The sequence below is a fragment of the Choloepus didactylus genome, chromosome 1 (assembly GCF_015220235.1).
Source record: "Choloepus didactylus isolate mChoDid1 chromosome 1, mChoDid1.pri, whole genome shotgun sequence".
Taxonomy (NCBI): domain Eukaryota; kingdom Metazoa; phylum Chordata; class Mammalia; order Pilosa; family Megalonychidae; genus Choloepus; species Choloepus didactylus.
Genome location: NC_051307.1, coordinates 113,205,649 through 113,223,504, shown reverse-complemented (window position 1 = coordinate 113,223,504; position 17,856 = coordinate 113,205,649). Strand labels below are relative to the sequence as shown.

Here is a 17,856-nt window from a genome sequence, read left to right as displayed (position 1 = left end):
TATACCCTTCAGCATTCTGCACTCCTTCATATCAGCAAAGCCTACCGAAATGTTGAGCTAGGACTGATGTGCCGCTCGGAACTGTTTCCCAGTGAATCCAGTTAAAGCCCTTGGTCAAGAAACTTGCAGAATGCCAGCCAAACATGCACTTCATATGTGAACTCACCGCTTCTTACTCAGAGGCACTAAAGACTAATGAATTCAGGTCTCCTGCCCTATCTGCTTGACATCCTGGTTCAAATGGTCAGGATTTAATGGAGACTGTATATATTGTAAAAATGTTTTATTTTATTAGAATCATAATCTGGAAAGAGCCCTGGATTGGATCTTCAGCCACCCTGAGTTTGAAGAGGACAGTGACTTTGTGATTGAGATGGAGAATAATGCCAATGCAAACATTATTTCCGAGGCCAAGCCTGAAGGTCCTAGAGTCAAGGATGGATCTGGAAGTAAGTTCTTGCCTCAGGGATTGCCTGAGCCATCATGACATAGGTTAAGCTCAAGCCCTTCCCTCCCATCACTCCACAGTAATATTTTTGCCACTATTTAAAGGTTAGTACAGGCCCCATCTTCTCATAAATGGTGCCAGCTGCCACTTTGCACAGGCCACCATGAGCTGATAAAGACTTGTGCTAACTTGGAAAGCTGCTGCTTGGTAGTGGGTGGTCATAAGCACATAGTTTAGCTCCAGCTTTGACTTTGTCTGTTTCTTTGCAATAAAATTTCTTCGTGGAATATGGAAGATTTTGTTCAAAACAGCATTTTTTTTTAGGTTTATTACTTTTTATGGATTTGCATTTTAGAACCTGTAAGAAGTAAAACATGTCATTACATACAAAAACATACAGTAGCATTGTTATTTATAATTACCCATATGGTTACTTTACTGGTGATCTTTATTTCTTTGTGTTACTTCAGTCCACTGCCTGGTGTCCTTTCCTTTCAGTCTGAAGGACTTCCTACTGCATTGCTTATAGGGCAGGTCTAATGGTGATGAACTCCTTCAGCTTTTGTTTATCTGGGGATGTCTTAATGTCTCTCTTTTTTTTTTTTCAAATTATTTTTCACAGTATCATCACATGTTTGTGTATTCATCATCATGATCATTTTTAGAACATTTGTATTACGTCAGAAAAAGAAAAAAGAAGACACCAAACATCCCATACCCCTTAACCCTCCCTTTTATTGATCACTACTATTGCACTCTACCCAATTTTAAGACTTACAATAGAGGTAGGTTAACTTAAGACAGTGTAGTATTGTCAGAGGTAGATACATAGATCAGTGGAACAGAACAAAACATCCAGAAGTAGATCCATAAAAATATAGGCAACTGATTTTTTTTTTTTTTTTGCCATGTAATTATGCATTCATTATCAAAGATCAAGGCTACTGGATTATAGTTCAACAACTTCAGGTATTTCCTTCTGGCTATTTTAAAACACTAGACACTAAAAAGAAATATCTATATAATGAGTCAGTATTGGCAGTCATTTGTTAAATCCAAATTTCTCAGTTACACCTCCTCCCTCTCATTTGAAAAGAGCATTTATTTTTATGGTGGTATTTTTTGAACAGTTGAAGAGCAGTGTCATACCTTTGACGTTGTCATTACCAATGACTGGTGCCATTTATTATTTTAAAACTGCTAATGATTTCCTGAAGGGCCATCTCAGGATGGCAGGAAGTGGTGCCATAGGCCAACGTCCTGCTTTTTAATAGCAAACACTTATGTATGTCACTCTGTGCCAGGCCCAGATCTGAGCACTTTGCATATTGTCTTCATTTGCCAGGCAGCGATGACAATACCACACTATGGGTTGCTTACACAACTGTAATTTATTGGCTCACAGTTTCAAAGGCTGGAAGTCCCAAATCAAGGCATCAGCAAGGCCAAGCTTTCTTCCCGAAGTTTGTAGAGTTCTGGCACAAGCTTGCCACAATCCTTGTGTGCCTTGGCTTGCATCTCTGCCTCCCGTTGTATGGCAGTGTCCTTGGTCTCCTTGTGTGTATTTCTCTGATTTCTGTCTTCTACTTATAAAGCCAGCCTCCCTGATTCAGTGTCGCCACACTTAAGCAGAGTCTTAGAAAAATGAGTCCAGACCTTGATTGATAATACATCTTTAAAGGGTCCTATTTACAAATGGATTCATACCTACAGGAACACAGATTAAGATTAAGAACCTGTCTTTTGAGAGGGAACCTAATTCAATCTACCACATATAAAAACTCATCTTATCCTCACCATAACCTGTGAGCTAAGTACTTTTAGTTTCTTTATGTTTACAGGTGGGAAAATGGAGGCACAGAGAGGTTAGGCACCTTGCTCAATGTTGCACAGTTCAGGTGGAGCCACGAGTCAAACCCAGAATCCTTAGTCTCTCTACCTCAGTTTGTTCATCTGTAAAATGGGGGATAATAACAGTATCCACCATGAAGCCCTGCTTCTTGGGCTGTTATTGCCTCCCCAGTATTCAGGCTCTTCAGCCTGGCATTCCACACCTCCTCATCGCCAGATCCCAGCCTGCCTCGTCTTTCTTGGTGTTTTTTCTCCTGCACCCCCATATTTGGAGCTCAGGAGCCTGGTTCTGGGGCCACCCAGCTGTTCCCGACCTCTTCTTGCTTCTCGCTCCTCCCCAGGTCTTTGCTCAGATGACTCTCTGTTTGTAAAATACCTTTCTCTCCCAGTTCTGCACCCTAAAATCCTTACTGTACTCAAAACTTAGCACAGATCCCATCTTCTCTAGAAAGCTATCTCAAATCCTTGCTATAATCAGTCCATCCTTGCCTCCTATGCTAATGATAATCACAACAATATTAACAATCCTTTCCTTTGTGCAAGATTTAATTTTCACAACAACCCTATGAGGTGAATACTGTTATTATCCCCATTTTATAGATGAGAAAACTGAGGTAGAGAGTTAAGTAATTTGCCAGGGTCACACAGCCAGTGATGGGTGGACCCAGAATTCCAACCCAGACAGTCTGGTTCCAGGGCTTGTGCTTAAAGCCACTATGTTGTATTATTTTACCTCTGTTTTTGGAGGTATCAGAATTGATCTTGCAATAAGATTATTTATGTAAATATCTGTGTCCCCCACTCTACCGTGAGCTTATGGAGGGCAGAGGCCGTTTCTTAATTTTTTACACTTTGTGGTACCTGGCCCTTAGAAAGTACTAAGTAAATAAGTGGATTTAATTAAATTTATACTAGCAGCACTTACTCCCATCATTATATAGCTGTAGCTCTAATCATCTATTGACTTAGAGCTAGACAGAGAGGATGGGAAGAAATTTCCTCCTTTTTAATATAAGACAGGAATTTCTTCCACTGAAACTGTTTTAATCCTGACTGGATAAGAAAAGGAAGAGTTGTATCTCTCCCAACTTCCATATTAATCTAAAAGAAGTAATACTTTTTGGAAATCACTGGCTTGCCTAAAATATTAAAACCTGTAATGGACAAGTTACTCAATAATTCAGTAGCAGGATTTATTACATGTTTCAAGTCCATCGGTTCACTGCTTCATCGATTTTCCATAATGGATTTTTCTTGGGGGATAATGAGTCCTCCCTTATAGAAGAAAGAAACCACAAGATGGGGCCATTGTAAAGCTGCCACGGTATTTTGCTGCAGAACAAAGGAGAGTGTAATCATTAAGAGTTTCTCTTCTAATGGGGCTTGGAGGCACCACACTCTCTTGCAGATGGTCATTAATGATACAGAATATTCAGCCACATCTTCTCTTTGGGGCTTTACTGCACACAGGCGATCTGCAGATCTTCCTGGCACTGCTGGATTTTTGAGTTGTATCTTTGAATAAGATACCATGATGATGCATTCAAGTGCCCTTTCAGGTGTTATGGGTCAAACTCTGTGGCCTTACTACTCACAGCCCCCAAATTTAGGGCATTTGTGGGTGAGGCTGGGAAAGGAGGCAGTGATGCGGTATTAGAAATCACATACAGGGTGTGCAGAATATACGGTGGAAGTAGGGGAAAATTTAGTTATGAAAAAAAAAAAGCATACACTTTCCTAACTCAGCAAATACATTTTGAATCTGATTTTACTGAAGAATAAGATTTTTTTTTTTTTTTTTTAAAGTATCTTTCCCAATCCTGTGCCTGGCCCTTGGTAGGTCGTCAGCAAAACAAATGATCGAATAAAGAATCAAATTAATGCCAGGAAGTAAGTGATCTCAGAGATACTAAGTGCCGTTTGGGGGAATTGGCAGTATACTGTTTTATTAAATTGCTTAAATCAAACGAAAGGAAAAACATGATTTCTTGTACTGTGCTTCATTAGCACTTCAGTTTATGTCAGTCCTTTCTTTTTCTTTTTTAAAAATTAACATTTATATTGTTTATTATAATTAAAAGGTTACATATTAATTTTAGAAACTTGAAAAAATACAGGCATATGAAAAGAGGAAAATAAAAATTTCTCACAATCCAATACCCACCGTAACCACTGTAAATGTTTTATGAATATTCATTAGACCTTTCTAGGCAAATATATAAAAAAATATAAATATGTGTATTTATACAAATATAACATTATTCTATACTGTTTTGTAACCTTTTACACTAACTGTGGGTGTGCATATATGTAAATCTATGTACTTGGACTTATATTAATACTATTTCATTGTATAGATGTACCATAATTTATATACCTAATGTTAGGCTAATTAGGTATCATTTAACTGGAAGACTATTACAGAAAGAGTTTCCAAAAATAAAGTTATTTTCACATTCAGAAGATGACAGCAATGATTTTTAAATAACAGATTTCCTGAAAGGTGAGAATGCCTAAAAATGCCTTATTTACTTCCCATTCAGGTAACAAACCCTTGTTTTAGCATTTAAGTTTTTTCTTTTTTCTTTTTTCATCTATAAAAATAATTCTAACTAACATTCTTGAGACCTCAATTTATTACTTCTTTTGGGTAAGTTTCTGGAGGTGAAATTTTTGAGTCAAAAATGCATATTTTAAAGGTTTTACTACAGATGATCACATTACTTTCCAGAAGCACAGCACTACTGTAAATACCTCAAACAGTGCTGACGACTGTACTGTTCCCCACTTCCTCCCACAAGTGCTTTTGGGCTGAAAATTTTTCATATTTTTTGTAATTTTATTGCTTAGTTCTATTTCTTCTAGTGTCAGTTGCTTCCTCATGTCCTTTGGCCCATTATCCCATTTTTATTGATGTTTTCAGCTGGTTTTTATTGATTTGGAGAAGAGTTTCTTTATTGTAGATTAGTTTGGGAATACCTGATAGATTTACAATATTGAGTTTTTCTAACTGAGAAAAGCCCTGCAAAGATACGCAGTTTTCTTCATAAATGCTGTGTGCATTTCTGGTTAATTTGCTTCTCAGAATTACATTTTCTTTGTTACTTATGAAAGAAGAATTTTTTTCTGTTGTATCTTCTAAATTGTTTTTATTGATTTTTGGAAGTTACTGATCTTATAATTGGCTATCCCGTGTTTGATTAGAATTACATTAAATTGATAGGTTTACTTGGAGAGGCGTATGTTCTGCTTAGGTTAGGTTGTTTAAATTCCTAAGATATTTTTTACCATTTTTTGTTTGTTTGTTTGTTTGTTTTTTTGATTGGTGAATTGGTTGAAATACTTGACTTGGGGGGATTTAAGACATTTAAAAGTTAAGGGTAATTGCTCTTTAGAAGCAAAATGAAAAGCCAATATAAACAAACAAATGAACAAATAAAAACGACAACCTCAGCTTTTGGGGTTCCATTGCAACCAAGCTGTTTCAGCCAAACTTGTTTAAGCAAAAAACAATGTATTGTTTCACAAAAGCTGGAAAGTCCCAGGGAAGATCTGACTCCAGGCATGCCTTGATTCAGGACTCAAACCGTTTTATCTGGATGTACCCCTGGGTTCTGCTTCCTCTGTGTTGCCTCCAGTCTCAGGCACACTCTCTGTATTAGTTAGGGTTCTCCTTGGAAACAGAATCAATGAGAGATGTCTCTTATTATCAAATTGTAAAAGTGACTCACGCAACTGCGGGAGCGCACGAGTCCAAATTCTGCAGAGCCGTCAACAAGCTGTCAACTCCAAGGAAGACGTCCGACGAACTCCTCGGGAAACGAACCGACAACTTTGACGAACTCCTCAGGAAACGAACTGGCAACTTCGACGAGCTCCCCAGGAAAAGCTTCACAGAGCAGCTGAAGAAGAAGTGAAGGTTCTCTAACCGTCCGGCTTATAAGCCTCCAACTGATCACCCGGACCAAATCCAGCCAATTGCATTCTCTCACTGTGGAAGCACACCCCTTGATGAGTCATCAGTCAGCTGCAGTCAATTGACTGATGATCCGACAAACCAACCAGCCTCAAATAGCCTCACAGGAATTGTCAGGCCAGTGCCCGCTTGACCAGACAGCTAGGCCACCTAGCCAAGTTGACACATGAACCCAACCATCACACTCTCCCTAATGGTCACAAGATGGCTGCCAGTGCCTGCTACAGCTATATCCTTCCAGGTTCAGATGAAGCAGAAGCAGTCTTTGTCCCAGAGTACTTTGTCATATGCCTACCCTGAGGCAGGTTGACTCAGGCCTGGTCATGGGCTCCATTCATGGAGCCTGAGGTGGAAACATCTTTCTTCCTGGCACACAGACTGAGAAGGGTTGGTTCCCTTAAAGCAGTGGCTCAAGTGCTGTGCAAACTAGCAGCATCAGCAGCATCTGGGAACTTGTTAGAAATGTGAATTCTTAAGTCCCACCCCAGATCTACTGAAATAGGAACTCTGAGGAAGGGGCCCAGCAGTCTGTGTTTTAAGGGGCGTTCCAAGTGGTTCTGACACAGCTAACATTTGAGAACATCTGCCTTAAATGGAAGATCAGGGTACTGTTCCTGAAGGAAAGAGAATGGCTATTGGGCTGTCATCTACATCAGGTTAACAATGAAAATATTTAGAAAGTAGGCATTTGAATTAGAAAAGGTGATTATTACAAGGATGAGGATTAAAGGAATCACCTGTTTCAAATTCCTCTCTTAGGGAATATGTTAATTAAAAACCACTTTTGCCTTCTCTCAGAATGAGGAAGGAATGTCATTGCATGACACTAGTATTTAAATAATGTCTAATTTGCTTAAAAAGATTAGTATTGTACGTGTGATCTGACTCCCAGGGGTGTAAATCTCCCTGGCAACGCAGGATATGACTCCCAGGGATGAATCTGGACCCAGCATCGTGGGATTGAGAACATCTTCTTCACCAAAAGAGGGATGTGAAATGAAACAAAATAAAGTTTCAGTGGCTGAGAGATTACAAATGGAGTTGAGAGGTCACTCTGGTGGACATTCTTATGCACTATATAGATAACACTTTTTAGGTTTTAATGCATTGGAATAGTTAGAAATAAATACCTGAGACTATCAAAGCGCAACCCAGTAGCCTTGACTCTTGAAGACGATTGTATAGCAATGTAGCTTACAAGAAGTGACAGTGTGATTGTGAAAGCCTTGTGGATCACACTCCCTTTATCCAGTGTATGGATGGATGAGTAGAAAAATGGGGACACAAAACTAAATAAAAAATAGGGTGGGGTTATGTTTTGGGTGTTCTTTTTTTACTTTTGTTTTTTATTCTTCTTTCACTTTTTCTGGTACAAGGAAAATGTTCAAAAAATAGTTTGGGGTGATGAATGCACAACTATATGATGGTAATGTGAACAATTGGTTGTGCACTTTGGATAATTGTACAATATGTGAATATATCTCAATAAAATTGAATAAAAAATGAAAAAAAAAGATAGTGTTGTTAACATGATGAAATAATAACAGTCATTTATTAAATCTCTGCCATGTGCCAGGCACGTCCTCTACTACTCGCTCGCTTCTTACAGCCAGGTATTCAGATGAGGAAGTGGTCATTCAGACTTGCTAGTGATAGAGTGGGAGTCTGTATGATTTTCAAGCCCAGACAATTTCTCTTTGACCCACTATAGAGTCATCTTACTTCAAATTTTCTAATAGAATAGAGGCTGGAAGTTGGAATAGAGGTTCTATTATTGCCAGTTACTACACATTTTAGGGCTAGCACATAAATTTCTGTTGAGCTTTTTAAAATTTCAAGAAAGTGGGAAATCAGGCCTTCAGTCTGACCTATTTGGGCTTCTGCCATTTGCAAAGTCATTTCTGTTTCTATATTGCACTTAATGAGCATTTAATTTTTTAAAAAAGAACTCACTGATTTACCCATGTAATTAGAACATGATTAGGCTGTGATTACTCAAAACCTGTTCTGGCTCCTTCAGCCACATGGCTTTAATGGTTCGCGTATCTTTTCCTGCAGTTGCGATTTTCTAGCAAGGGAAGCAGAGAGAGAGAGATTTAATTTACATAATGGTGTGGGCTCCCAACCTGAGAGCTCCCTAAGGAATACAGCCCAGAATAGGATTGTGTATAAAAAATAAAGCATCAAAATGCAATATAACAGAAATGGATTGGCTTTTAGAATGGAGGTTTATTAGTTCACACATTTACAGTTCTAAGGCCGTAAAAGTGTCTAAACTAAGGCATCAACAGGAGGATACCTTCACTGAAGAAAGGCCAATGGCGTCCAAACACCTCTGTCAGCTGGGAAGGCATGTGGTTGGCATCAGCTGTTCCTTTGCTCCTGGGTTGCATTGCTTTCAGCTTCTGATTCCAGTGGCCTTCTCCTTAAGCCTCTATGACTTCTCACTTAGCTTCTCTGGGGCAAACGCTGGGCTTTATCTCTTAACTTAGCATCTCCAAATGTCTTTCTGACTGCATCTCCCAGTGTCTGGGTCTGTGTTGACTGTGAGCTCTTTCTCTCTCCTTGAGCTCTCTTAAGGACTCCAGTAAACTAATTAAGACCCACCTTGAATGGGTGTGGTCCTATCTACACAGAAATAATCTAACCAAAAGGTCCCTCCCACAATAAGTGTGCCCCCCAAGAGTGGATTAAAAGAACACAGTCTTTTATGGGGTACACAACAGATTCAAACCAGCACAAGGATCCAAAGGTCCAGTGGTCTACTTGAGAGTCACACTCACTCACTTAATGCAACGGGACTTTAATACTCAAATCCCCACTTCAGCACTGGTTGCAATTCCTGCTTTTTTCAGTGGTGCCATTGGAAGTTAAGAGGAAGCCACTTTGTGGGGGTTAAACTAGTTTATACTAAAGTATGAATGACTGTGAACTATTAAATTTGGAGGGAAATGTTTGATAGTTGTAGTTTTAGGCAATATAACACAGAAAAGTCAGGGGGGTTGGTAATTTTGCGCTGGCCTGAGTTGGGGGTGGGTAATTTGTAGATCATTTAAGATTCTGTCCATGTTGTCAGCTGCCTTCAGCTGTTCTTGATTTACCCAGATTCTTTTTCTCTTTTTGTGAATTCAGAAGTTGTCTAAAAACTCCCAAGATTTTCTTTTCCTTTCACTGGTCTTTTCTCAGAGCAAGGATGAGGGAAATCAAGCTGTTGGAGGAAGAGATTGTTTGTGAGTCAAGGGTTACTAAATTGGGGATGACGCTGTACAGAGAAAAGTCAGGGACAGGTAAAGATACAGATTTTTCAAGTTAGGAATATTCAGTTAGAAAACCCAGTTTGGAATTATCTCACTGGAAAGCTTCCCCTGGGGTCTTGATGGTCATTATGAGGAGGCTTTTGATGTCTGTAGGTTTTGCGCATTCTCTGAAGACTGACTAAATAAGGTGTCATGCCCTTATAAGGCACTACTATTTTTCCAAATATATCATAATTCTATAATGATTTATAAAATATAAATTAATTTAAAGGCACTCCTGAATCTAGAGTTGCTTTTGGTCATTGTGTGTTATTAAGGTATAATTTTCAAAAAGGTAAAATCATGACTCTTGGGCAAATGTAAAATGAACATATCAGAGATTTTGTTTAACTCATTAACTTATCAGGGACCCAGTTAGATGCTATAAATTGTTCAAAAATCATCTGAGAAGCTGGGATATTTAAAGACAGTTTAATGAAGAGGTGTTAGGATGAGATTGCCAAGTTAGATACAAAATTAGTTAATATCCATCAGGACCATAAATACTGGAGGTTATCCATTCCACTGTTCAGAAATCTTTTGCATCTTTACTGGACAAAAATCTACAAGTTAACAAATAACTTCACTAAGTCTTAGACTGTTAATCAGGAGTAAAAGGTAAGGTGAATGAAGTTCATCCCCCTAGAAAAGGGGCCAGCAAACTTTTTCTATAGAGGCCCAGAGAGTAAATGTTTTAGGCTTTGTGGGTCAGTTTTGTGCCTGTCACACAGTCTCCTCTTCTCTCCTCTCCCTGCTCTCCTTTCTCCTTGGCTTTGGGCTGGATTTGACCTGTGGCTCCTAGTTTGCCAACCCCTACTCTAGAAAATCCTTGGGTGATCTTTGCCTCTGGAGGACATTGAAAGGGGACACTGCCCATCTATTTTGCCTTCCAAGTTTCTTATTATTTTTCTGACAGTGCTTTCTCGAAGAATAATTAAGAGAGTACAACTGCTGTTATGTTGAATGGGATGGTGGTGGTAAAATTTTGATGTTAACCATTCTTCGTATAGAAAGGTTAGGAACATTTTCTAGAGTTTAGAAAAGGACGTGTTTTGTTGGGAGAAAGGTGTGGGGAGGAAGAATGCTCATTTCAGAGACTGTTTAATTTTGGCTATTGTCTAGCTCTTCCAAGTACTTTGACAATTTATTATGACTACTGAATCTCTATATAATTTTCTTTTTCTTAGTTGCTAGGGTATTAGAATAGCTAGAAGGAGATACCTGAAATGGTGGAACTGTAACCCATAACAGTTTTTGAAATTTGCTATATAGAGCTACTTGGTAAATTGTACTTTGAAAGTTATCACCTTTTTGTATATATATTATATTTCACAATAAGGAAATAACTGAAACTATGGTACTGTAATCCATAACAGTCTTGGAGATTTCCTGTATAACAACTTGTTAAATTGTACTTTGAAAGTTATCACCTTTTTGCATATATGTTATATTTCACAATAAGGAAATAACAGAAAGTGTGGAGCTGTAACCTATAACATTCTTTGAAAGTTGCTAACTAGTTGTTAAATTGCACTTGGAAAGTTAAAAAGAAAGTCGATTTTGAAATGATTTACCTTGTCTAAAACTGCCTTTCCTATCTGTATAAAAAGGGGTTTCTTTGGGAAATGAGTGATGATGCTGTTTTTTTGGAAGGGAACCTCTAGAAACTCAGAGAAAAACAAACAGTAGCTTGCCTGCCTGATTTTGTCCTAGTTTGCCAGGGCTGCTGTAACCAATTCCCACAGACTTGTTGGCTTGACCAACAGGAGGCTGTGAGTCTGAAGTCAGGGTGTCTGCAGGGTCTTGCGTCCTCTTACGGGGGAGATTCCATCTGTGGCGTGCTCTCCCTGGCTTTTGGTGGGATGTTCCTTGGCTCGTGGCAGCATAACTGAGTCTCTGCCTCCGTCACATGGCTGTCCCTGTCTGCTCCTGTGTCCAAACTTCGTCTCCTTAGGAGGACACCAGTCATATTGGATTCGAGTCTACTCTAATCTAGTTGTAGCCTCATTTTAACTAGTGACCTCTTCAAAATCCTACTTACAAGTGAGTTCACATTCACAGAACTAGAGGTTAGTTTTTTCACCTTAACTTTCTCTTTGGAAACAAATATAAATTTAAATTTCTTACCTGTTTTTGCAAATGTGTTGAGAGACCTTCTTTCCTTTGGAGTTTATTCCCAGCAAGAGATCTTGAATAATACATGGGGTAGTTGCTGATATTGATAAACATGGTTAATTTTAATTACAGGACTAAAATTTATGATAATTTTTTTTCTTTAATTTATTTTTATGATTCTGAGTATACATGTGAGTTGTTTTTAACCAATGATGTGGATGTATTTGGGTGTACGGATTTGTCCTTTTCTCTCTGTCTCTGTCTTGTCTCTTGCTTTGCTGGTGCCTGAACAAATTTTCATTGATGTGACCCTGGTTTGTGGTGTGAAGTGCTCATTAAATAGTCTGGAAAGTTCCTTGGGAAAAAAGACTTGGTTGGGGTATTCTGTCCTCTATTTCTTGAGAATGCTAAGAGAGAAGCCACATTTTGGGAGACTGGCACCGTGTCTTTCAAACGGGGGAGTTGGAATTTGATATGGAATTATTCCAAAAGGATTTTAAAAACCATCTGGGATCAAGCATCATAAAAAGGCCTCAGCCCACGCCCTTTCTCCCTCACTAGGGTGGAGGTAGGTTCTTAGTGTTGGGGCAGGGAGGGACAGACAAGGGTAGGGTCCCTGGGTCATTGTTTCAAAAAAATATCGACTGAGCATCTCTTAAGTACCAGGGAACATGGATTTTATTCACAGCTATTTTTGCCCAGTTTCTGATTTCAGACATGGGTTTTTTGGTTTGTCAGTTGATGTGATAGCTAGCAACAGAAACAAACTTGGTGATGGGGATGGCAATCTCCTCAGATTATTTTCTGATTAAATAGTATTTAACTGATTTTTACCCTCCCTTGGTAGGTGTTTATTTATACCATATAAAAAGACATAAAAGCAAGTGAGAAAATGGGGAAAAGGAGCCATTCATTCATTCATTCATTCATTTATACAGTCAGGTATATTTATTAGGTGTTTACTGCATGCTAAGCAGTGTTCTCCCTGCCTGGAACATTGCAATGAACAGAACAGGCACACTCCTTGTTCTTATGGATCTGTATTCAAATCTGGTGTGAAGGGAGGTAGATAATAAATAAATGCACAAGTAAATATGTGATAAGTTAGGTGTTAGTGCTATAGATAACAGTGAAGCAGGATAAGGGGACGGGGCAGCACTAGGAATGACGGTGGAGATGGAGGGAGGTTCCTGAGGGCCTCTCTGATGAGGTGACTTTGGACCCAACACTTGGATGAAGTGAAGGATGAGTCTTGTGACATCTGAAATAAGAGAGTTTCAGGTAATGGGAACAGCAGGTGTAAAGACTTGGAGGCTGGAGCATGGTGGGTGGGTTTGAGGAAAAGCCAGAAGGCCTGAGTAGCTGGAGTGGAGTGAAGGGAGAGTGGTAGGAGATGGGGTACCTCATAGGCCATTGCAAGAGTAAGATTTTACTAAGACACAGGTAGCCACAGATGGGTGTTTAGACAAGGGAGTGACCACAATTTGACTTCCATTTAAAAAAGATCCCTCTGGAAGCCATCCTGAGAATAGTATGTAGGGGGCAAAGATGGAAGCAGGAAGACCAGTTAGGAGGTGTATTAATTAGGGTTCTCTAGGGAAACAGAACCAACGAGATATCTGTAAATATAAGATTTTATAAAAGTGTCTTACGCAACTATGGGGATGCACGAGTCCAAATTCTATAGGGCAGGCAGCAAACTGACAACTCCGATGAAGGTGTTTGATGAACTCCTCAGGAAATGCTTTGCTGGCTAGTGGAAGAAGTGAAGGTCCTCTCTTTCCTCTTTAAAAGTCTTCTGATTGGATTAAATCCAGCTGATTGAATTCCCTTATTGCAGAAGTCACGCCCTTCATTGATGTCATCAGTCACAGCTGCAGCCAATTGACTGATGATTTAATAAACCAGCCTTTTGGTTTATTAACCAGCCACAGATGACCTTGCAGTAACGGTTAAGCCAGTTCTTCCTTGACCAGACACCTGAACATAGTCACCTTGCCAAGTTGACACATGAACCTAACCATCACAGGATAATTCAATGTAATAATGTAATGTAATAATTCAGATAAGAGATGATTGTGACTTGGATCAGGAATAACAGTGGAGGTGTTGAGGGGTGATCAGATTCTGGACATATTTTTGAGGAAGAGCTGACAGGATTTTTGCTGATGAACTGGATGGATATAGAAAGCATGAGAGAGAAGTCAAGATTTCATCCCAAGCTACTTGTAGAGTGGAGTCACCATTGACTGTGATAGATAAGGCTGAGGAGAGAATTCTCAACAAACTAGGAATGGAAAGGAACTTCCTCAACCTGAAAAAAGGCATCTACAAAAACCCACTGCTAACATCATACTAAATGGTGAAAGACTGAAAACTTTCCCCCTAAGATCAGGAACAATAGAAGGATGTCTGCTTTCAACATTTCTGTTTATCATTGTATAGAAGGTTCTAGTCAGGGCAGTTAGGCAAGAGGAAGGAATAAAACTCATCCATATTGGAAAGGAAGAATTAAAATTATCTCTATTTGCAGATGATATGATCATGTATATGGAAAATCCTAAATAATTTACTAAAAACTAGTAGAACTAATAAATGGATTCAGCAAGGTTGCAGGAAACAAGATTAATGTGGAAAATTCAATTGTATTTCTATCCATTATCAGTGAGCATTCCAGAAATGTAATTAAGAAAAAAAAATCCATTTGCAATGGCATCAAAAAGGATAAAATACTTAGTTATAAGTTTAACAAAAGAAGTTAAATTTATACTTCTTTTATTATAAAGAAAGTATAAAACATTGAAAACTACCAAACATTGTTGAAAGAAATTCAAGATGATCTAAAGATATGGAAGATATGCCATGCTTATGGATTGGAAGACTTAATTTTGTTAAGATGGCAACTGTCTCCAAATTGCTCTGAAGATTCAATGCAATCTCTTTCAAAATCCCAGATAGGCTGTTTTTTTTTTTTTTTTTTTTTTTTTCAGAAATTGAGATGCTGATACTAAAATTTTTAAGGAAATACAAGGGACCCAGAGAGTAGCCAAAACAATCTTGAAAAAGGAAATCAACATAGGAGAATTCACACTGCCCGATTCCACAGATTACTGCAGTGCTACTGTAATTAAGACAATGTGTTATTAGCATAAGGATAGACAATATAGATCAGTGGAATAGAGTTGAGAGTCTAAAAATAATCCCTTATGTTTATGGTCAATTGATTTTTTTTTTTTTTTACAAGACTGTCAAGACAATTTGGTGGGGCGAAAGAATAGTCTTTAAAACAAATGTGGGCAAAAGAATGAATTTGAACTCCTACCTTGTATCATATACAAAAATTAACTCAAAATCAAAGACCTAAATATAAGCGCTAAAACTATAAAATTCTTAGAAGGAAACATAGTTGTAAATTTTTGTCACCTTGGATTGAACAACTGAAATATAACACCAAGGGTGCAAGTGATAAAAGAAAAAATGGATAAATCAGATATCATCAAAATTTAAAATTTTGTGCTTTAAAGGACACCATCAGAAGAATGAAAAGGCAACCCACAAAATGGGAGAAAATATTTGCAAATCATGTATCTAAGTTACAGAATATATAAAGAATGCTTACAACTCAATAATAAAAAACCAAATAACTCAGTTAAAAAATGATTTGAATAGACGTTTCTCCGGAGAAGATACACAAATGGCATTAAGCACATGGTCAACATCATCAGTCATTAGGGAAGTAAGTGCAAATCAAAACCACAACAAGATGCCATTTCATGCCCACTAGGTCGACTATAATTTTAAAAACAGGAAATACGTGTTGGTGAGGATGTGGAGAAATTGGAACTCTCGTACATTGTTGGTGGGAATGTAAAACAGTGCAGTCATTGGCAGTTCCCCAGGAGACTGAAGATAGAGTTACCATATGATCTAGTAATTCCACTCTTCCATATACACTTAAGAGAAGTGAAAGCATACGTTCGCACAAAAGCTTGTACACAAATGTTCATAGCAGCATTATTCATAATATCCGGAAAGTAAAAACAACCCAGATGTCTATCAGCTGATGAACAGATAAATAAAATATGGTATATTCATACCATGAAATATTATTTTCTCATAAAAAGAAATGGAGTATTGATACATGCAACAACATGGATGAACCTTGAAAATGTTATGCTAAGTGAAAGAAGCCAGTCTCAAAAGGCTGCATATTGTGTGATTCCAGTGATATGTAATGAACAGGCAAATCTAAAGAGACAGAAAATAGATTATTCATTGCCTAAGGCTAGGAGGTTAGTGTGGGAGTTTAAGAAAGGGGACTGACTGCTGATGGGTAAGGGATTTCTTTTTGTGGGAATGAAAATGTTCTCAAATCAGTTAGTGATAGTAGTGATTGTTGCACAACTCTGTGCATATACTAAAAAAAATTAAATGGTACACTTTAAATGGGTAAATAGTATGGTAGGTGAATTATATCTCAATAAAGCTGTTTACCACAAAAAGATATAAACACACACACATACAAACAAAGTTGAAGGGAGCGCAGGTTTGGGGGAGGAGCGTCAGCTATCAGCTTTGGACATGAAGTTTGAGGTGCCTTTTTGACATCCAAATGATGCTGGTGAGTGAACAGTTAAATGAGAAGCAAGTCTGAGGTGAGAGGTTGGGGTGGGAGCTAAAATTTGGGATTCATTGTAGAGGCGAAATTTAATGAGACTGGATGGGATCACCGAGAGAGAGAGAGCCCACATAGAAAAAAGGTTTAAAGCCTGAGCTCCAGGTCACCAACATGTACAGGTCAGTTTGATGAGGAGGAGCCAGCAAAAGAGACAGGTGTAGGGTGATGCAGCTGGAGGACCAAGGGACAGCTGTGTCCTGGGGGCAGGTGTTTGAGGGAGGAGGGAGTGAACAGCTGTGTCTGGTGCTGCTGGAGGGTGAGTAAGATGAGGCCCTGGGATTGACGGATGAGCAAGGGTGAACAGAAGAGAGGATAAGAGTGGGAGAGGGAGGAGTAAGAGAAAAGTTCTGTCCAAAACTCATATTTTTGTAAAATGCAATAAAAATGATTAGTAGAAAAATGAAATAAATATGATACACAAGCCTATTTTTTCCTTTATTAGACTCAACAGACATGGATATTACTCTCAAATTACTGTAAAACGCTGACTCTCAAATTTCTGAACTTGTAGTCTATAACAAACAGTTTGCATAGTGGACTACTGCTAGTTCCTGAACCTAATTTTGTGTTGTGTTAGTCTAGAATTGACTGGGAAGGTGAGATAAAATTCACCCAAGGTGAATTTGATACAGAGTGTTGCACTATTAGATGGTAGGAGGTATTTGTAAGGGAATAAACACTGTATCTTACATCTCCTTGTTCAGAAAGCATGAAGCCTGAATTTTAGACTCAATCTATAATCATGAGCAAGCGAGGAATCTTTTGTGACACAGTATCCCTTAACATAACTGATAACTGTCTGCTGTCTTTCTTATAGTCTTGACATTCATCTGACATTTTAGTCTGAATGCTCATTTAAACTGCATGCAATCCCGTGTAGTGGGTGGATTTTTTATCTCCATGTAGGAACAGGCTCAGAGAGGTGAAAACAACTTGTCAACCATCACATTGCTTGGAAATGTTAAGATCAACGACTGTCCTTTTATATCCACAAGGTTTCCACTAGACTGGGCTGTGGGATTTTTAATCCCCTTCCAGATAAGAATTTAATGTCAGCTGTACTTTTGATCATTTATGCCCTGCTTTGTAATCATGTAGCTGAATTTTTACATTGCATTTGATGTCACTTGGGTTGTATATGTGTGATCAGCATAGTAAGGTAACTGGATTTTGTCTTTCAAAGCTAAACCATTGCTGATTATACTATTGTTGGTTTTAAATTCTGATCAGAAGTGCACTTGATGTCTAGAAATGCTGCTTTGTAACTGAGTTGTTTCCTCTTTCATAGTGTATGAATTATTTGCATTCATCAGTCACATGGGAACATCTACAATGAGTGGGCATTATGTTTGCCATATCAAAAAGGAGGGAAGGTGAGTCTTTTATAGAAGGTAAACGGTATCTACAATTTATTGAGCCCCTACTGTATGCCATGTACTCTACTAGATGCTTCATGTGTTATCTCATTTGAGTTTTATGTAATGGTCTTGAA

At 38.4% G+C, this 17,856-nt stretch overlaps 1 protein-coding gene across 1 annotated transcript in view; it reads left to right on the top strand.

The window, feature by feature from the left end:
* Window positions 1–17,856, top strand: part of USP13 (ubiquitin specific peptidase 13) — a 143,019-nt gene that overhangs the window by 118,672 nt on the left and 6,491 nt on the right. The window contains exons 19-20 of the mRNA XM_037840050.1: window positions 296–449; window positions 17,653–17,737. Of these exons, the coding sequence (XP_037695978.1) occupies window positions 296–449; window positions 17,653–17,737 (239 nt within the window). The remainder of the gene's footprint in view (window positions 1–295; window positions 450–17,652; window positions 17,738–17,856) is intronic.